At 35.2% G+C, this 22864-nt stretch overlaps 1 protein-coding gene across 1 annotated transcript in view; it reads right to left on the minus strand.

Moving 5' to 3' along the window:
- Positions 1 to 445: 445 nt before the first annotated feature.
- Positions 446 to 22864, minus strand: part of LOC150075021 (protein AATF-like) — a 179754-nt gene continuing 157335 nt past the window's right edge. The window contains exons 13-14 of the mRNA XM_090389045.1: positions 14341 to 14412; positions 446 to 500 (exon numbers count right to left, since the gene is read on the minus strand). Of these exons, the coding sequence (XP_090245171.1) occupies positions 446 to 500; positions 14341 to 14412 (127 nt within the window). The remainder of the gene's footprint in view (positions 501 to 14340; positions 14413 to 22864) is intronic.

The raw sequence follows: 22864 nt of genomic DNA on the forward strand, positions 1-22864 counted from the left end.
TGCTGCCCTCACTGCAAGCCATCGATGGGGACCTCCAAGAAGTGGTCAATAATAAAAAATACAGGAAGGGTATCCTCGTCGAACTGAAAATGTAAAACTGTGCCTTGTTAATAATCTGATTTATCTTTTTTTCTCATGTGTATCTCTTTTGTAAATATGTTTTGTTAACCCTGGCACCACCATGCCGTGACAGGACTAATTGTATGTCTATCATTGCTGCAATTAAAGATTCTATTCTATATTTATTCTTGGTCATACCGTATGCTTTAGGGTAAAAAAAATCAAGAAACATCAGTAAACAAGCTTCATTGGAGTCTGCATGTGGGCAAGTAATTCCTTGTCAACTAATGTATAAGCACAGCAAGAATTTCTTCAATATCGTGATTTCTTCAATATAAATAATTTATTTAAAATTTCTGTATACATAACTAAAAATAATTTTATATTACACAACTGCTGGATGTATTCTTCTTCCAAACAAGGATTTGTATAAATCATCCCTAGAGAGAGAGAGAGAGAGAACGATTCAGCAAAAATAATAAATAATGTTAATTCATAATTACATTGATTGTATTCAGTGCATGTTCATACAGAATTAATTCCAATATTTAATCAGCATATTATGCAGCCCTCCAAAATAAGAACTGATAGCTCATATGAAAACTACATATGTAAATGAAAACTACCAATATCAAGTCTGTTGGTTGCACCTAATATGTAAGAAAGTACGCTAGATTATATATAAAAACAATGTTGGGGGAAGGAGGAAAAATTTACAATAATTTCTATCTTCTAAAATTTTGTTTAATCCAATTTTAAAATTGTGTTTATTTATAAAATACACAAACATCAAATTGATCTTGTAAACATTCTTCTTCAGGATACATTATAAAACTTAAAGTTCAGTAAAATTTTGTGCAAATGGGATCACAGTCCTGAACACCACATTCTAGATGTAAGGGAATGGAATCAAGCACAGGGTTTTCAACTTTATATATATATATATATATATATATATATTCAAGTAAAGATCACACCTGGCAAATGTCAGGCAAGTAAGATTAATACACATTTATTTAAAGTTACCTCTAAAAACTTTTAAAAGTTAATTCCCTGCAAAATATAAAAAAGGTTATTATTCTCAAAATATTTCCATTATCATCAAAATATATTATACCCATTGGATATATAAGGTCACAGTGATAAGCATAACAATATTTTCTTCTAATCTATTGGCCTTCTATTCATTATTTCACTTTGTAGTATCCTATTTTCTGCTTTATGCCACATTATTATATTGTTTGACTTATTCTATTGTTTATTTTGATTTTTAATCTTAATCTTCCATTTTCATTATAGACTGTTTCTCTGACCATTTTCTAAATTTTCCTTACATCTTACATAAGTTGTTTTTGTGAACTAATTTTTTTGTAAAAAATTTTCTAAAATCTTTATCTAATTTATTCAGAGATTCTTGAAGTGCACAATATCATCTGCAGAAAATGATCTGTTTATTACTTCCAAGCCAAACTTTATTAGTAACTTACATTCTATAATTAAACAGTCCTTGAAAATTCCAGTAAAGTTAACCTCACCTCATTCATAATTTAATCTAATTCAGACTTCAAGATCACATATTTCTATTAGGGGTTACCATGACTTCTAATTTCTCTTGGCATAAGCACATCACAAATACTGCTTTCTCTGCATCTAAAAAACTGGGATTTTCTCTTTCACTCTCAGTGTTATTTTTCTTCTAAACTCACTCTGTACAAATCTCAAATCTGCTCTGCCATGGAATATTTATTGTTCCCACATCTGGGCAGTGCCCCCATAACCTCTCTCAGGCTTCTAGACGCTGTTCAAAAGAGGACAGTTAGGTTAATTAATGACCCATCTCTTACAAAGTCTCTTCAATCTCACAGACATTCTGTTCCTGTTGTTGTAGGATTTTATGTGCACCAGCAACTTAGGCCATATTGTGCCATATATAATATGTCTGTAAATTGCATGTGTTCTGTGGTCAATTTGCTGTTTAGTGGACAAAAAAACCCAGAGTTTTCAGGTGGGGGATAGACCACACTACACTTGCCTGAAACCGAATAACTCAGCCACCTCGTGAAAACACCTATAAAAAATTCTTCCTGTTGTTGATGAGATTCAAACTGTGGTCCTTTCCATCTGGTATGGAGAATTATACCAACTATGCTACCCACAAGGCCTTTCTGTTTTTGTTTCAAGTCTTTTCTGAAGATATTTCCATGGACATTGTCCTTCTGAAATGGCTTCTATATTTCCCTCCCTCTCTTTTCCAAACCAGTCCAAAACATATGCCACAGTCAACATCCTTTTACTATTCAAACTCAGAGAACCACCTTTTCTCAACTTGTTCATTTAGCCTTTCAACTTCTGTTTCTGAAACAGCCTCCCTTTGCATGTATTTTCTGAAGACTACATACAAAAATTCAAGTCTAATATCAACAAGTATCATCTTTCACTTTCTCGACCTCTAACTGATGAATGGTATTAAGTACTATAGATTCTAATAGCTTTTGTGTTTGGGGTTTTCATGAAAAAATAATAATAATAAATAAAGCTTAAACATCTTCTAAAGCTTCCTTAAATTATTGTTGCAATTTTCCATTCCCATACAAACTTTTTATTCCCCTTAAATGACTATCCTTGACACCATATTTTTTAAAATTATGAAATGGAAAATTCTAGGTACTTTTTCATATGCATTTTTTAAGATAAAAAAAATCCTAAATACAGTGGACCCCCACTTTACGATTAGTTCACTGTACAATCAAATTAGTTTAAGATGGACTCTCCATAATAAAATACTGTTCATTATATATGATGTTTTACCCTGGGGGCTCACATCTGGTGAGTATGGGTTTGGCACACCCAGGGTCCTGAGCTGGATATGATCATTCTTCTCCTTCTTGGTGATTAACTTCTATTTCTGACTGACTGACTGACTCTCTCTCTCTCTCTCTCTCTCTCTCTCTCTCTCTCTCTCTCTCTCTCTCTCAGAGTAACTCGGGAATTTTTTTTGGCTGGTGCAGCATAAGCTTCAGGCTTCCTTGCACCATATGGCTAATAATAATAATAATAATTATATGATCACATTTGCGAATTGAATTTTAATTCCATTAAATGGCAATTCTAATAAGTGAAAATAGGAGGGATATTATCCACAGGCTATAAAAGTAAAGATATAAAGCACAAATTTAACTTTATTACCTTACCAATTAGCAAAATAAAATAAATTTACGCTTACATACATGGCTTAATATGTGCATACTAACCAATTGATATTTCTGTTCACTGACATTTTTTTTGGAGGGGTTGTAAAATTTAGAACAGTAAAAAAGATAATCAATCAATAAAAAAGAACACAGCATGCACAAATTGCAACTAACACGATACGCACAAGTGTGATATGGAATAACAAGTTTACAAAGCTTAAAAAATAGGAATGAAGTGAAGATTCTGAAAATTTATTTTATAGGACTGAAGATTTCATGGAAGGAGAAATGCATTTCACCCTAATAACATAAAAACCCATAGAATTCCAATTATTGGTATTATCAAATAAGATCGAGTTTACTACCCATTTATAATAGATTGCACTAACAGAAAAGCCCAATAAACAGGAAACTGCAAATTGTTTTATGGTAGTGACCTCCAGAAATGTGCTTTAGAAAAATATCAAAAAGGCATTCAAAATTGATTCTTATAACCAAACATATGATAATGATGAAATGTAGAGCAATTTAATGATTTGAATTGGTTTTTTGACATTTGATTCCATGAAGCGGCTGATTCTACTAACCAGTAATCACATTTACCGGTCCCTACTTTCACTTTACAATAGGTTTAGGAATGTCTCTGACCGGATCACATGGTCCTTCCTCTCAAACAACAGCAATGTTTGTAAACGTGTTGGCCGTGCATTTTGCTTTTGCATCCTTTAGTTGAAGTGATATTTTGTGTTGTGGCTATTTGACATAAATTTACTGTCTTGAAATCATGTTCATATAACATTGTGTAAACTAATAAATTACCTTTTAGAGAGATTAGCTTAGTTATATAGCGAAAATTTTAACTTCCGAGGCCTTGGAACAAATTGCAAAAACCAATGTGCTATTGGGTTCAGATATTTTTATGATATGATGTTGCTTCTGGAAAAGATTAATAATGTAAAGCAGGGGTTCACTGTTACAAGTTCTTGTGACTTTCTGCAATTTGACAAAGTGCAAATATTTGATTCCAGTGTTTTCTGTTAAGCTGTTATCTAAGATTACATCCAATACTACTTCTAATCTCAACTCTAAGACACTTGTAGAGATTTCATCTGGTACTCTAAAGAATGGAATTCCTCTAAATTTCCATTATCAGTTTTAAAATGAAAATAAAAAAAAAGAGAAAATCAATCGAATAATGTTAATAAATGTTACATGAGGATAAACAGCAATAATTCATTCACAACCATAGGCCAGGGGCATTACAGTAAAGTCAAAATGCTTTTAGCATTAGTAGAGGCACATGATGCAAGAAAGCAAGCTTATACAGCATCAGCCAAAAAAAAAAAAAACCTTTTCATTTCACTGATCCATTCCTTCCAAATTTTTGAATTTATTTAAACTATCAACTTCCACAAGAACAGATGGAAGTTTGTTCCAGCAATCAACTACCTGCTGGCTAAAGGCAAACTTCAGCACATCTATTCTACAACTTTCTTTCCTCAGTTTGAATCTATGTCCTCTCAGGTTTGTAATCTGAGCAAGAGGAAAATCCCATCAGCACTGAGCCTGCTAATCCATTCAAGGCATTATTCGGCAAAAGATGCTAAGAAAAACAGCAAGGATTTCTTTACTTATATAAACTCTAAAAGGAATGGGATGAACCTGATTGGTCCACTTGACATTGATGGTTCGACTGTTGATGATCCTGCTCAGATAGCAAACAAACTGAATGAGTATTTTGCATCTACATTCACACATGAGGAATTATTAAGGTTTGAAAATGGCAGAAGGTTATCAAATTGTAGCAGGATACTTAATGATTTTGTAATAACTGAAAGCAAAGTGGAGGAGAAATTGTTGAAGTTAAACATAAGAAAAGCACCTGGGGTGGATGGGATCTATCCAGTTATATTAAAGGAGGCAGGAAAGCAACTAAGCAAACAAATGTATCCCCAATTCACAAAGGGGGATCGAAGGGTGACACGAGTAATTACAGACCAGTTAGTTTAACTTCTGTTCCGGGTAAAATAATGGGGTCACTGGTTAAAGATGCATTGCAGGATCATCTAGACAAGACTGCAGCAATAATTCAGACACAGCATGGGTTTGTTAAGGGAAAGCCTTGTCTGACAAATTTGATAGGATATTATGATGTGGTTACAAAGGAACTGGATGCAAAAAATAATTTTGATATCATATATTTGGATTTCAGGAAAGCTTTTGACACTGTTGTGCATGGAAGACTACTGTACAAATTGGAGCAGAATGGTATTAAGGGTAAGCTGCTACAATGGATAAAAGGATGGTTAAGTGGGAGAAGACAGAGGGTGGTAATCAGTGGGTGCTGCTCTTCGTGGACTAATGTTATTAGTGGTGTCCCACAGGGTTCGGTGTTAGGTCCACTGTTGTTTTGTATATTTATCAATGATATTGATGAAGGTATATCAGGCTTAATGTCGAAGTTTGCAGATGATACAAAGGTTGGCAGGGTTGTTAATGACAGTAATGGCAGTGTGCTACTGCAACAGGATCTAGATAATTTGGGCAGATGGGCTAAGAAGTGGCAACTGAAGTTTAACCTTGACAAATGCAAAGTACTGCATATGGGTAGAAGTAACCCCAGAGAAACATACCAACTGTGTGATACTACACTTAAGGTGGTAGAAAATGAAAAAGACCTGGGAGTAATTGTGCAGTCAGATATGAAGTTTTCTAAGCAATGCAGACAGGCTGCCAGGGCAGGTCATGGGGTTTTGTCCATGATATATAGGAATTTTGCTAGCAGGGAGAAGGAGGTGATTGTCCCTCTGTATAAGGCAATGGTCAGGCCACGCCTTGAGTACTGCGTACAGGTCTGGAGGCCTCATTTTAGGAAGGATGTAGATTTACTTGAGGTATACAGAGAACGGCAACAAGATCGGTGAGGGGAATGAAGGGATCCTCTTACCAAGAGAGGCTTAAGTTCTGCAAATTGCAGTGGCTGGAGACTAGGCACCTGCACGGTGATCTGATTGAGGTGTATAAGGCCTTGAATGGGTTGAGCATGCTGAATTCTGATGGGATCCTTCCACTTGTTCAGATTATGAACCTAAGGAGGCATAAATTCAAATTAAGAAAAGACAGATGTAGAATAGATGTGCGGAAATTTGCCTTTAGCCAGCGGGGGGTTAATTGCTGGAACAAACTTCCATCTGTCGTTGTGGAAGTTGATAGGTTGAATAAATTTAAGGAGGAACTAGACAGGCATTTGGAGGGAATGTTTTTTTTTTTTTTTTTTTTTTTTGGCTGATGCAACATAAGCTCATACACTTGCTTTCTTGCATCACATGCCACTACTACTACTACTACTACACCTCAATCAGATCGCCTCGCAAGTGCCTAGTTTCCAGAAGCTGCAATTTGCAGAACTTAAGCCTTTCTTCATAAGAGCACTCTTCACCAGTCTTGTTGCCCTTCTCTGTACTCATTCTAGCAACTCTACATCCTTCCTAAAATGAGGCTTCCAGACCTGTACGCAGTACTCAAGGTGTGGCCTGACCATTGCCTTATACAAGGCGATAATCACCTCCTTATCCCTGCTCGAAAAATTCCTGTATATCATTGACAAGACCCTATGATCTACTCTGGCAGCCTGTCTGCACTGTTCAGTAGCCCATAACCACCAAATACGGAAAGGTATGGGAATGACACCGCATATCCCCAGAGCAATATGGCCTTAGTTGCTAATGTTCCTAAAAACCAAATAACAAACAAACAAACAAACTGTTCAATAAACTTCATATCTGACTGCACAATTACCCCCAGGTCTCTTTCATTCTCCACTACTCTGAGTGCAATGCCACATAGTTGGTACATTTCTCTGGGGTTACTGCTATTCATATGCAGTACTTTGCATTTTTCAATGCTAAACTTCAGTTGTTACTTCACAGCCCATCTACTCAGATTTTTCCAGATCCTGTTGTAGCAGCATACTGTCATTACTGTTATTAACAACCCTGATAACCTTTGTATCATCTGCAAACTTTGACATTAAGCTTGATATACCTTCATCAATATCACTGATAAACATACATGCAACTCCTGTATAACATGGTACTTCTACAACACAGTTTCGCCCTAACATGATCGATAAATTGTGACAATCCTTGCACAACACAGTACTTATATAACATGGTTTCACTCTAACATGGTTAGAGAATTTCAGTAAATCTCACATATCAGGGTATTTTTGATCTTTTATGCGGGGGAAACTCTGCTATTATGTTGGATGTAATTTTTCCAACATTTTCACTCTTTTTGAATCTCCGCTGTTGACTCGCTAGTCAAAAAAAAAAGAGAGAAATCCCTGTAATTCATTTCATTGGGAAAACTCTGTGTTACATTCTGTGCTATTGAACTTGTGGAAAAATCTAGATTTCAAAGTTTTATTACTATTGGATAGAACACCAGGCCATCCAAACGTTGAAGTTTTGTTCCTACCACCACAGTTGTACTAGGTTAATACAACTTCTTTCGTGCAGCCCATAGATAAAAAAATTGATTCCAAATCTATTGAAGTAATGGAGGCATGGAAACATTTCTGAATCGTGGACTGTATCAGAATCATAGCTTTTTCGCTGAAAGAAGTAAACCAGTCAACAGTAAATGCATGTGGAAAAAAGTATGGCCAGAGTCACTTCATTCAGGAAATATGGTCGAACCTGCAGAAAAGGGAATTGGTGCAAGAGTAGAGCTTGCTACGTCGGTAGGAGGGGAAGGTTTTGATGATATGACTACTGAAGCACTCGTGGGTAGCACAGTTGAAAGAATCGCCCTCCTCCCCACAATATATCAGTTTTAATTAAAGCAAGACATTTCCACATTAATGATGAAATTTATGAGCAGATATATGGGCTCCCAATGGGCTTAGGCATTTCAGCCCCACTTTCAGAAATATATTTAGCAGCAGTCGAAGATAAAATTCTCCAGCCATTCCCCTCTGAAATTAAATTATTTATAAGATATGCTGACTATATTTTATTAATTGGCAATGAATCAAATATTGATAATCTTCTAGCCAAATTCAACTCTGTCCACAATAGATTAAAATACAAACTAGAATTAGAAAAATAAAAGTATAAATTTTTTTAAATTTAACTATATATAAGAACGAGGACAGACTTAGAACTAAAATTTATAGGAAAAAGACACATACAATAAACCCTCGATTTAACGGATCCCGATATAACAGACCGGACAAATAATAATACAGTAATGTACATATTAATCTCGACCATATTATTTTTTTTTAGGTCATACAAAACTTCAGTGTTATTATTAATTAAAAATTAAAAATAATTACCTATTTCCATTACTGTTTTGATAATTACCTAGTTTTATTTTTATAATCAAATTCAGGAAATTGTTTTTTATTCTTTCTGAAAACATGTTCAAATAGCTGTTTTCCCAGATTACAGATAAGAGCAGGTGGTGACTTGCGAGCTGAATGTGACTCAGGACACTAAACTGCAGGTCTACTGACTTGCTTTGTTTCGGTCTCAGTCTGCCTCAAGGTACTGTGCGGTCAGGTTGTATTCAGAGTGTTTCTATGATTTCTGAACTGTGACTTTATTTATTAAATAATTTTGCAATCCTTACAATTTAAAATGGCATCAAGTGATAGAGGACTTAAAAGAAAGTGTGTGAACTTAAATGTGGCACAGAAATTGGAGCTAATTGAGAAATTAGAACAAGGCATCTCAGTAGCATGTGTTTGTGAAATTTACGGCACAAAAAACAAACTGTTTCTGATATCTGTAAATCAAAAGCCAAATTGCAACATTTTATATTTACAACAGAATATTATATATTCTCTATTATAATTTAATAATTTTATATTGTACAGTACTGTATATTGTATTAAAGCTTTTTTTTACATTAAGAACAATAAAAAATGCCCCCACCACAGGTTATATTCGGTTTAATGGACTTTCGACATTAACAGACACCCCTTCTCCCCTATTAGTCCGTTAAATCGAGGGTTTATTGTATAGGAAAATTCCTACCATCCATATAACACAAAGAAATCAATGTTATACAATCAAATAGATAATGCAGTAATATACAGCCATTATCAAGAAGATCTAGGATTTGAATTATAATATTTAACAAAAATGTTCATAGACAGGAAGTATCCAAAACAGTAATCCTAAATACTATATCAACAGAAAAAAATAAAATCAACGAGCTCCATATGGATAGGACAAATAAAGATTACACATTAAGTACTAAAATTAACTCCCATACCACTGCCAATTTGAATGGCAATTTAAAAAAAAATTTTTACAGGCACAGACGTCACCACTAATTTTTTCCTCCTACAACAAAGTTGGATGTTTCTTTAATAATTACAGGGAAACTTATGAATATAAGATTAAAGATATTAATAACTTAATATATTTTATAAAATGCCAATCAGGCTGTAATGCTGGCTATATAGGCAGCACCACTACCAAATACGGATCATCGACAATGACGAGGGCCTATTATCATTTTAATAGGCCTTAATATTTTAAAACTAATCAATCCAGCACCGAGCTTACAGAATGCATTCATATAATCACAATCCATTAATAGATTCGCCATCACATTGAAAAAATTAAATTCTAATTATAGGATATTACAATACGAAGCTTTGGCCATAGAATGGTATCGCCAGAACACGTCACTCAGAATATTAAATGTGAAACTACCAGCCGGCCTCTCCCCAATATGGAGTCTAACACGTTTTAAATTACCACATGTCTAACTCAAAGCATCATGGGAACCGGACAACTTTATAAACCCCTTCTTCACTTGTTTGAAATTAGTCAACTGATGATGATTCAATCGAAAGTCCTCTGTTTAGACTCTTGACTACATTTTATCCTTTTTAGCAGTTTACTTCAGTACATTTATATGACAACCAAAGAAAGAATAAACACATTTTGTTTTCCTCTAGGCTCTATTTTAATTACTGATGTAGTTTAACTTTAATTTTATTTCATCTTCTTTATATGAATTTTGTGATAAACGGTTTAGGAGGTAGGTACTGAACTATTAAGCTTTTGCTATATTTCAATATATATATATATATATTATTAATAGTACTTATTGATATTAGACTTGAATTCCTGTATATTTTTGATAAATACATATGAAGGAAGGTTTATGAAGAAAACAAAAGCAGAGGGGTTACATGAGCAAGAGTAAAAGTTGGTTCTGTAAGTTCAGAGTTGGACAGTGAATACATGCTGACTGTTGGAGGCACACATTTCGACTGGTTTGTAAGAGAGGGGGAGAATTACAGATGCCACTTCAGAAAAACAGTGCTAATGGAAGTATCTACATAAATGTGATCTATAGACATCTATAAGATGGGGGAAGAGACTTTGTAAGAGACAGGTGACTAATTATACTGACTACCTCTTTTCAGCAGAATCTAGAATGCTGATAGAGGTTTAGAGGCCATCCCCAAGGTAGGCAGATTTGAAATTTGTTTTTGGGGATTATACGAAAGGTGTCTTACATCCACTGCAAACAACAGTAACTAGTCTCTTTAAAGCAGGTTTCATTTTTCCTTGTGGTATTTACAAAAGGCAATGTCTGTCTGCATCAAAAATCCTTAGTGGCAGTAAACAGAACTACAAACTAAGTGCCAATTTTAGATTATGACTTTTCAAACAATTGTTTCAATTATTTGTGAGGTCCGAGTTTGCCCAGTTCAGTGGGTGTTGGATAAATTGTTTTATAGCTGTATTTTATTTAATTCTTCTATCCAACTTTTATTTTTATTACAAAATAAAAGCAAATGACCTTCAAATAATTCTCTTCTTTCTCAAAAATTGCATACATTAAAGAATGCTATTTTCAAAAGTATTTATATGAAAACTTTTCAATAGACATGAAATATGAAAACATTAGAATAAATGTGAAATGGGTGTTTCTTGAATAAACATCCATTTTCAAGAAAATTGGTGTTTATTCAAGAAATGAATAATATGTGGAACTGCCACTGCTTGTGATCCTTCTGGGAACACTTTAATCAATGTGCAGTTAATTCGTTGATATTTTAGAATATTTCTTCATTGATTTGTAATTTTTGATTGCATTTAAATCAAGTTGTTTAAATTAACTGACAATGGCAAGGCCTAAAGCATCAAAGCATTAGTATAGCCATTTCTGTTATCTGCATGTATCCTATAATCACTTTGCCTGTTTGCAGAATGAAAACTCGAGTTTCTGGTTGTTGCATGCAATGCCAAAGAGAGGCATGATGTCAGCTTGCTCCAATTCATCATCACGGTAAATCTACAACCATGGTTTCACAGGAAACAGTTAAAATCAAAAGACCTGGTACCTCTGGTTTGAAGAGAATCAAACCAGAGGTACCAGGCTATAGAATGCTGATCACTCTATAAGCCTGGTTATGTAAATCAAAGGATTACCATGAGCCACTCCCACAGAAACTCTCAGAATTGTAATGGTATAGCAATACTGAGAATTCCAAAAAGTCAAAGTAGAGCACAGCTGTAGGGGGTCTAAGTATTATGGCCTCAGCCCAAAATGTAATTTGAAGAATATGCCATAATCTCCATGTTATTGCACTTCTCCAAATGTCACAGTGCACTCCAATAAAGTTTTCTACAGTTTTCTATGTTGCCACCAAATTCACACTTGACAATTTCATTTAACAATTTGTCACATGGAATAATGTTCTACAAAGTAATGGAAAGTGCTCACACTTTTGCATTTATGCAATCCCACTGCTCCATGGGACCTCATTTCAGAGTCTAAGAACGATGGACATAACTTCAAGTGATGCTTGCTATTTTTTGGCATAATATTTTTTGGCATAATATGTGGTTTCTGTGCTGCAGCCCTGTCATGAAACCTCTGGAGGTTTAACATTTTGTAGAGTAAATATGCTTTTCATTGCTAGAACCTCTTACTCATATTCTGCAGAGATGATTATAGTTGTCCTAATATTGGTCAGGATAAGCAACTTCTTTTCATAAGTGTTTTTGGACTGCTTGATATATATATACATATATTTTTTATTATTCTATCATATCACAATCTTCTATATTATCACATTAGATGCAACTGACTTTTAAAGGATTGATATCATAACAATGTGCAATGGCAAATGGGTGATGTATAATCAGCAATCAAGCCTCTTAAATTTCTTACATCTAAATACCGTGATTCATACTGGATGTTACTGATATCTGTGATGCTTTACCGACACTTTCACAGTTGCTCCTACTTGGCATACTGTCATTTAAGTATGTTTTTTCAGTAGCTTTTTAAAGCGCTCTTTAACACTGATAAACACTTTGGACAGCAATAAACCCAGAACTCAAAGTAGAGGAGAATGAATGGAAAAAAAAAAAAAAATTCTAGGGACAATGATACAGTCTAAAAATCGATTTTCCCAGTAAAAAAATATAAAATTACTGGAACATATTTTTATCCACTAACACTTGCATTTCCATCATCAGCATATCTGTAATGTTTGTCTTTCTGTATTTAGTCCTGGTGTTAGCAAACTACATCAATACTGAAATTACTTTGGAAAAATATACAAAAATAAAGACAAATACCATTGAAACAACCTATTAAAATGAAGCCAGGTAACATAAACTAATTATGATCTCTAAGTAGTTCAGAAGGACTGTTATGAGTTCATAGGGTTCTATCAATAACACAAAGACATTTTTCCAGCAGGGACAAAGAGATGATCATCCCAATATTAAGGCAACGGTTACGCCATATCTTGAGTACTGCATACAATCTTGGAAGCCTCATCTTAGGAAAGATATAAATCTGTTGCAACTGGTGCAGAGAAAAGCAACAAGATTAGTTAACGATTAAAGAGGGAACTCTCATCAAAAAAGACTTCGGTTCTATTTATTGCAAAATACTGCAACATCTAGTCAAGGAGACTTCACTAAAATGTTTAAGATTATATAAATGAATTGAGTACTCTGAATGCTGATGTCATACTTACTCTTTTGCAGGTGACACACACACACACACACACGCGCGCGCGTTTAAATTAGAAAAGGACTGTTGGAATATAATTCAAGTGGTGTGTGAGGGAAAAAAAATACATAGTTTAAATTTAACCCCTCCCCAGAACATTTTTTTCTGGAAAATATGCCGTAACAGAACGATTTTTTTTATTTTACAGATAAAAAGTATACATCATGCGAATACTTATTGTATAGTTTTTTGTATTATTTATTAATTTTTTCGTAGAAAATACATGGGAGTAATTAACCCATTTGGGCTATCCCGAGTTATCTCAGATACGCTAAAAAAGTGTGTAAATTATACAGATTATTTAATAAATTAGCACTTGAGCTAAAAGAAGGGCACAGAAAGTCTTCATTACTCATTATATAAATAAACTTAAAAAATCAAGTGGAATGCACAAGCAGTAATCGTGAACTAACATACTGACACACGGCCGCCACAAGTGGACAGGCGAGGTAAGTGTCGCTTACGGGCAGCAGTTCAAGAGGGTGCCGAAATATTTTTCGATATTGTTTTTGTGAATTATTTTCGCGGGTTCAGTATTCTGCATTTAGGACGGTAAATTATATTTTGCTAACTGGCGGCACAGGAATGCGTGATACTGTTCTGACATTGCTGCACAATATAAGTAAAACGAAAGCCAGTCGTTTGCTGCCAGGCGTAAGAAAATACCGAGAAAACTCGGGATTTACCTGCCTAATGCAAAATTAGCCAGATAAATACCAGAGAATATACATTTCAGGTCTAAATTTGGAGGTATTATTGTTTGCTTCGAGTATTATTGTATCCCGAGATATTTCGTGTAATTCCAAATAATTTAAAACTAAAAACGAGATATCTCGGGATAATCCATGAAGGGAGTTAAAGAACAATTGGAGAAATTATTAGAACGGATCGGCAAATGAATTGGGCAGTTTTTTTTTTTTTTTTTTTGTTAATACAGTACAAGCTTGCTTCCTCGAATTATTTTGGCACTATCAATAATGCTTATTATACTTTGTATGAGTAAATTTAAAATAAAAATACATACTTTGCACCATCAGACATAGAACTATTATCAATGGGAGCCATAAAGTTGACTAGTTTGGAATGAACATTGAATCTAGAAAGTAAATACAAAGGAACAATTAGACTTTTTAAATACTTCATATACATATATATTCAAATGCCACACATATAAAAATAAAAATAATTTTTACCTATTTTTTTTAACTAAAAATAGTTAAAAAAAAAAAAAAAGTATAAAATTACTAGAATGTATTTTATACCAATAACATACTGTTCACTCCAACTCTTACCAGCATATCCACAATGTTTATTTTCTATATTTAGTTCAAGTGACAGCAAACTACATTAAAATCAAAACAAAAATCGTAATAGCTATTGCTCGTATATACAAAAACACTCGTAAAAACTCCATTAAAATAGTGCCAGCTAGCATAAACTGCTTTGCGATGGCAATGTTACATAGTTCATGCTAACTGGGTTCGATGTTGAGAAGTTCGTACTATCAATTAATGCTGGATTACATTCCTGGTAAACAACATTAAGTGATCAACTCATCCTTGTCTTGGCTTCTAAAGAATACAAATGTTCTCCTAAGATCCCATCCCATCAAAATGTTCTCCTAAGATCCCATACTGAATGAGCAGACATGTTATTTGTATGTGAAACTGCACTTGGGGAGAGGTATGTTCATTTTATTGGAAAGTTTTAATAGTGTGCAATTCTATGTTATAAATTTTTGCATAGGATATTTTTGAAAAGATATCATTACACTGAGTACATTGTGATTTTTTTAAATTTTTACTTTAATAATGATTAATACTGATTAATCGATTCTGCTGTAGGCAGTCGAAGAGAGGAGCAGATGTGTTTTAAACTGGCTCTGACAGCTAACTGAATGGATTAACATCAAGGTATAAAAAATTTGTTTAAATTTAATTAATTTTTTAAAAATGTTATTTCAGTAATTTTGTGAATTTTATTGCAGTAATTTTGTGAAATTAATTCCTACAATATTTTATAAATTTAATCCTTAACTTTTCTAAAGTATTTCTGCTAAGTTAAATTCTTTCTGGTAACAGTTTAATTTCTGTAATATTTTGTTAATTTAAATTCTAAAATGTATTGTAAATTTAAATTTTGCAATTTTTCTTAAGTTCAAATTTTACTTGAATAATGGTTGTTCCAAGATCCACTTTCAGTACATCATCCAAGGACATCATGACTAAGATGGAAATATTTGCCTGAGGGTATTTATGGTGTCAGTCATGAGTTCGTTGCTTGTATGGACTACGGCATCTATTCAAGGGTCAGTGCAGTAGACAAACCAAGTTAAACTAATGATTCTTTTCTTTGCACCTAATGTAAAGGGTGCAATGATCTCAAATTAAAATCTGGTGCATTACAAGAAGAATTTGAGTCACTGAAGAAACACGTGCTTGCTCTAGAAACAAATGTAACTGGGAGCTCATCAGGGATTCAAATGTCTCATGACACACCAAGTGATGCATCCCTCATTTGGGTCCCAGAAGAGGAATAGGCAAGTGCATACTGCTCTCGTTGAAGGAGATTTAGTTTTATTGGGAAACTCTGTTATTAGGGAAAAGGGTAACATTTTCTGTAATAAAGATAGATGGACCAAAACCAGTGTGTTTGATGGGAGCAACAATTGATGATGTAACCAACAGATTGCCAGATTTTACAGGAGGTAGAGAGAGCATTATTATTCATGTGGTGACTAATGATATTAAACAAACACGACCTGATGATCTGAAAAAATGCAGCGAGCTAGGTCAGAATGAGTACATGTCTGCAATTCTGCATAGACATGACAGAAGGAATTATAAGCTGAAAGCCTTGTGGTTTGGCTCAACACTTGAGGGAGTCTGCAAGGCTCTGTGGGAAATTTTTATCGGTGTGGCTAGCACTTGTAGGTAGAAAGAATTTATTTTGTAAAGATGGTATTCATTTGAAAAAAAGGTAGTGCAAGGGTTTTTGCTAATATCATTGAGGATACCTTAAGGGTCAGGGAAGCTGCTAGGGGGGGTTATATAGACATGCATTTATCTGGCAATATGGGTCAAAGTAATGCATGTACACATCTCAAGAATCCTTGTTTTCTGCCACAACAGCAATCGTTGGAAAGATGTTATGAGGGTGGCAACATTTCAAATGAGTGGGAAGATAAAGGATAGGGAAACAAGTCTAAATAACTTCAAGGGATGTGTCAGGGTAATACACTGTAGGGGAATGCTTAGTCTCAACTGCGTCTACAGTAATGTCAGTAGTGTTGTCAAGAAAATGGATGAATTCAAACTCCTGGTTAGGACAGCTAATGCTGACATAATAGGGCTAGCAGAAACATGGTGCTACCCGGAAATTGGGGATGACAAGTTCCATTATGGTATTCATAATGTATTTAGAAAAGACAAGGAAGACAGAAGGAGTGGTGGCCATGCTTCTTATCAAAAGCAGCCTGTGTGCAAAAAGAGCTTTTGCTAAGTCAGAAGTCACAACTGCCAGCATAGAATCTGTGTGGTGTAAGTTTTTTCATGTATGTGAATACAAAGAAAATGAATCAGGTCAGAAAACTGTGTACCAGGAAACTATTCTGAAGGACTTACTTGTGTGTCCTTCAGAATTGTTTTTGTTAAAGGAATATCATGTTTAATTAATCTGGTAAGCTATTTTGACATAGTTTTTCATGATGTAGGGAACAATTTCAACAGTTTATTTGGATTTTAGCAAGGAATTTAACTCAGTCCCTCGTGAGAGGTTACCATATAAGCTGAAACATATTGGGATTGCTGGAAATATTCTAAGACAAACTGTAAGATGGCTGCAGGGCAGAAGGTAGAGTTGTGATTAATGGACATTCTTCAGGTTGGTGTCAGAAGTGGATCATGCAAGGATCGGTTCTTGAACTACTTGTTTCTCCTTTCCATAAACAACATCGATGAAGGGATAAAGGACATGATATCAAAATTTGCAAACAGTGTAAAGATTTGAAAATTTGTAAATGAACAGTGCAAAGTGGTGCTCCTTAGGGATGACTTGAACAGGCTGCAGGAATGGTCAGAAAAGTGACAGCTATGTTTTCAAATAACTTAAACACTTAGTGAGGTCAAATTAAAAACAGTAGAAGAAGAAAAGGATCTGGGAGTTATGATACAGGCAGATATGAAGATTTTTGAGTAGTGAACAGGCAGTCAGGAAAGACCATGGTGTCCCGTTGATGACTTATTGAACAATATCCCTGTATAAGGCAATTGTAAGACTGCATTTAGAATACTGTGTCCAAGTATGGAAACCTCATCTGAAAAAGGACAGCTAACTTCTTGAAAGGTTCCAAAGACAGGCAATGGTGGGATTTATTTAGAGATAAAATTACCAACATGGAAGGGTTTTTGCTTCCGTAGGGGTGACTACAGTGGTCTCAGAGTTTTTAAATTCTATACAGTGGGATCAACTGATGATGTAACCAACAGCAAATTCTAAGTGGGAAGCATTCAAGGAATTAATCATGGAAGCTACTAGACTTTTCATACCGATTAAGAAATATTGTCCAAGGTTTAGGCCTAAATGGTTGTCAGATGAACTAATGAGACTTGTGACAGAGAAGTTTATATGCATGGGATGCACATAAATTATCAAGCAACACAGAAGCCTATGGCAGATATAAGCAAGTCTGTAATCAAGTCACAAAGAGGATTAGGCAAGGGAAGGCAGATTACAAGAAATCTTTGGTAAAGATCGCTAAGAAAAACAGCAAGGACATCATTACTTATATAAACTCTAAAAGGAAGGGGATGAATCAGATTGGTCTGCTTGATATCAATGGTTTGAATGTTGATGATCCTGTCAGATAGCTGACAAACTGAATGAGTATTTTGCATCTACATTCACACAGGAATTATTGAGGAGTTATTGAGGGAGGAAAATGCCAGAAGTTTATTAAACTGTAACAGGGTGCTTAATGATTCTGTAAATAACTGAGAGCAAAGTGGAGGAGAAATTGTTGAAGTTAAACATAAGAAATACACCTGGAGTTGATGGGATCTATCCAGTTATATTAAAGGAGGCAGCAAAGAAACTAAGCAAACCCTTAGCCATAATTATGAGAGCATCCTTGGACTCAGGGTAAGACCCCACAAACTGGAGATTGCAAATATATATATCCCTAATTCACAAAGGGGATCTAAGGGTGACACAAATAATTACAGATCCATTAGTTTAACTTCTGTTTTGGGGAAAATAATGGAGTCACAGGTTAAAGATGCATTCCAGGATGATCTAGTCAAGACTGCAGCAGACATCATTCAGATATCTGCTGCAGTCTTGATTCAGACACAGCATGGGTTTGTTAAGGGAAAGTCTTGTCTGACAAATCTGATTGGATACTATTATGTGGTTACAAAGGAACTAGACGCAAAAAATAATTTTGATATCATATACTTGGATTTCAGGAAAGCTGTTACTCCTGAAAGATTACTGGACATATTGGAGCAGTGCGGTATTAAGGGTAAGTTGCTACAATGGATAAGGGTGCCTCTGTAGCCAGGTGGGAAGGAGGAGGAGGAGGAGCAGCAGCAGCAGCAGCAGTGCGTAGCACATGCTTCTTGATTAGACCGGGGTTCGAGCCAGTCACCACCAAATACGGAGGATGTGGAAAGGTCAGGGAATGACCACCGCATATTCCCAGAGCAATATGGCCTTAGTTGCTAATGCTCCTAAAAACTAAAATAACAAACAACAAACAGCTACAATGGATAAAAGTGTGGTTGAGTGGGAAAAGAGAGAGAGTGGTAATCAATGGATGCTGCTCTTCGTGGACTAATGTTATTAGTGGAATCCCACAGGGTTTGGTGTTGGGCCCACTGTTGTTTTGTATATTTATCAATGATATTGATGAAGGTATATCAGGCTTAGTGTTGAAGTTCGCAGATGGTACAAAGGTTGGCTTGACTGTTAATGACAATAATGGCAGTCTCTGAAATATCCTGCATCTTGTTTTTCAGGCTTCTGCTCATTCCAATAGAAGCAGTGCAAGAATCTCTTTCACCTCTGCCGGTGGCTACTGTTAATCTATTCATCTTTGTCTCCCCTCCAAGCTAGCAGTTTTCTGACCCACCTAACACTGCCTTGATAGCATCAGCAAATATTCTTGCACCCTTTCTATTTAAGTGTATCCCATCCCTGTAGAAGCAATCTCTCCTGTTAACAAGTACAGTCCAGGCTGAAAAAAATTCTACCCCTTGAGCCTTGCACAATCTTTCCAGGGTCGAATTGATCGACAAGGCTCTCATCATATACTCCCTCCTATTGTGTCTGGGCAGAATTGCAGACACTTTCAAATTCAACTCTATTTCCCGGCTTTTTTTCAACAGTGACCTGTACTTGTTAAGCAATTCTGCCGGTCTCCTACTCTTGATATCATTAGTGCCAACGTGTACAACTATATCACCTTTTGTGCCCTTAAAAGATGTTATCTGCTCTACAACGTCATCAACCTTTGCCCCTGGCAGACATACCGTGGTCCTGTTCCACCTATCCTTTTTACAAACCATGTTCCCCGTTTCCCTGACAATAGAGTCACCAACAACTGCTAGTTCCTTTGGGACCAGCGCATTCTGCCTTCTCTTATCTACTTTTTTTTTTTTTTGGCTGGTGCAGCAAAAGTTGTGGCTTTGTTGAACTCTATGGCTAATACTAATCACAGGATTGAGTGGGAATTCTACAAATATTATTGCAAGATTTAGAAATGGAAATGGATGCAGGCGATTCTCCAACAAGTCATGAGTCCATTGTTTGTATGTCTATAATATGAAGTGTTGTGAATAGATTTCTAAAAGTGCTAAATAAACATAAGGGTTAACTAGAAAATTTTTTTACTTGTTTCCTAACTTTTGAAGTATTATAAAATTCAAAGCAACGTTATTTTTAACATGCTATACATGACAATAAATTACAATTGCATAACTGTCATCTGCCCATATATTTATTTAGCACATTTACTTTAGAGGTGTTTTCTCAAAATACATGAATGTAGAGTTCATCCTTACTATTTTCAATGCCTCATATGTGTTTTCCAAAGTTACCCTTGTAGATAATTCTAGTCACTGAAGAAATGTCTGAGAAAGATGCACTTAAAATTCAGACATCAGAAGTAAATGGTCAGATAAGATAAAGTGTATTTGTAAGTTATTAGCGGCTTCCAGGGTTTCCCCTATATCCGCCGTTTGTTAGGCTTTTTGCCAAGTTGCCGGCTTAGAAAAGAACTTAAAAGAGCATCAAAATTTCACGTATATATTTAACTCAAAACAAAAAAAACAAAAAAAAAAAAAAAAAAAAATGCATCTTATAGATGAAATATGTAATTAGGTGTGCATTAGTGTTGTGTTTGCGTTGTGTAATGGTCAGATGCAAACGGTCAGTAAATGGTCAGCAAATGGTCAGTAAAGTAAATGGTCAGATGCAAACTGCTCTGGTTCATAATAATTAGCTTTATTGGGAAAATGGGTAACATTTTTTTTTTTTTTTTTAAATAAGGATAGGTAGCCTAGCAAAAGAATGTCTGCCATGAACTGACAACGTTTAAAGCACATGTGAACTGATTTGATTGATTTGGTAGTTGTTGGCGCATCGGCTTCTGTGGCCATATTGCACCTCCCAAGGTTTTTGCAGTACTTTGATCCAAGCCCGAGGCGGGAATCGAACCCACGACCTTTGGGTTGCCGGGCAGGTACTTTACCCACTCGGCTAGCCCGGTCGGCTCACATGTGAACTGACAATCTTGTAAATAAGTACATGCTGAAAAGTTAGCCATGAGTTACATCAGAATGCATTTATCTTTCAGTTATACAAACCTTAAATATTAATAAATAAAAATTAAAAATGATAATGATTATTCTTTCTTGTTTTTATTTGTACATCACTGATGAGCAGAAGCAACGAAGGGTGTCATCATGTGAAGAGTTCATCCACACTTGTCAAGACAATCCTAATTTCCTTGACAGTATCACTAGAAATGTGTGTTAGGTGTTTTAATTGCCCACACATAAAAGGGGGGACTATATGCTAATAGGATTAACTGAAAACCTGAAGGCATTCTAAAAGTTTTGGGGGGAGGATTTTTTTTATCATCATAGCCCATTCTAATGTATAAAACCATTTCCAACTGACCAAAGTACGGGCAATATCCCAATATAGAAAAGTTAGAGGGGGTATTTATAGTGAATAAAAACCTTAGTTTTTTTAACAATGTAAAAAATAGTAACTAAGGCATTAACAAAAAAGAATAAACTAAAATAAAAATGTAAAAAAAGATCGTTGAAATGAACTTATATTTAATAAATATAAGTTCATTTCAACTTATATTAGAAGGAGGTCTAGGCCACTCCATGTGGTTGTGCTCCACAAAAAGGCATACCAAACAGTTACACAAAAATTTTAAAAATTAAAATTTATAAAAATTAAAAATGAGAATGATTATTCTTTCTTGTTTTTATTTGTACATCACTGATGGGCAGAAGTAATGAAGGGTGTCATCATGCAAAGAGTTCATCCACACCTGTCAAGACAATCCTAATTTCCTCGACGGTATTACTGGAAATGTGTGTTAAGTGTTTCAATACAACCCAGAGATGAAATGTCAGAGAATGCAGTGTCATCAAAATCACCACCAAAGCACAAAAACTTTCGTTTACAGAAGTCCAGGATCAAGATGATGCTAATCATGTTTTTACAAACTGTGTGATTCACAAGAATTTTGTACCCGAAGGGGACAGAGTCAATGCTGCATTCTACATACATGTGCTTCAAAGACTACTGAAGTGCATTTCGTAGATGAGGCTGCAATTTCGAGTGAAAGGCAGCTGGTTCTTGTTGCATGACAATGCCCCCACCCATCCCACACTTGTGAAGATAGTTCAGAAAAAACATGGTACTGGAAAGATCAACCATCCAATCCTACTCTACCAATCTAGCACCAGCAGACATTTTCCTCTTTCCCAAGGAGGGCACCGCCCTCAAAAGAAAGAGATTTCAGGACATTGAGGACATAATGAATCTGATGAGTATAATGAGCAACTGTGCAGAGAAATAGAGTGGGGCAGTAAATCAGAATGTTTTATAATGAGGGATTTTTACTTTCCAGATATTGACTGGAATTTGTGGATTGGTCACTCGCAAACTAGCAAGATGTTTATGGATTTATTGGATGATTGTTTTCTACAGCAGCATGTTCAAGAGGCAACAAGAGGGAGTAATACCCTTGATTTGATTATCAGCAGTGATTTTTCGTGCATTAAGAATTTGCAGATAAAGGAACCACTGGGTGACAGTGATCACAATGTACTGATATGGGAATTAACTTAAAGATGTAACTACCACCAAGGCTAAAGTGAAGGGCTTTTGCTTTCGTAAAGGTAACTACAGGGGTCTCAGACAGTTTTAAATTCTGTACAGTGGGATCAACAGATGATGTTACCAACTTTGAAGGCTACTAGACTTTTCATTCCAACTAAGAAATACTGTTCAAAGTTCAGGCC

This window comes from Mastigoproctus giganteus, chromosome 14 (assembly GCF_048544385.1).
Source record: "Mastigoproctus giganteus isolate SK-2022 chromosome 14, ASM4854438v1, whole genome shotgun sequence".
In the NCBI taxonomy this organism is placed as follows: domain Eukaryota; kingdom Metazoa; phylum Arthropoda; class Arachnida; order Uropygi; family Thelyphonidae; genus Mastigoproctus; species Mastigoproctus giganteus.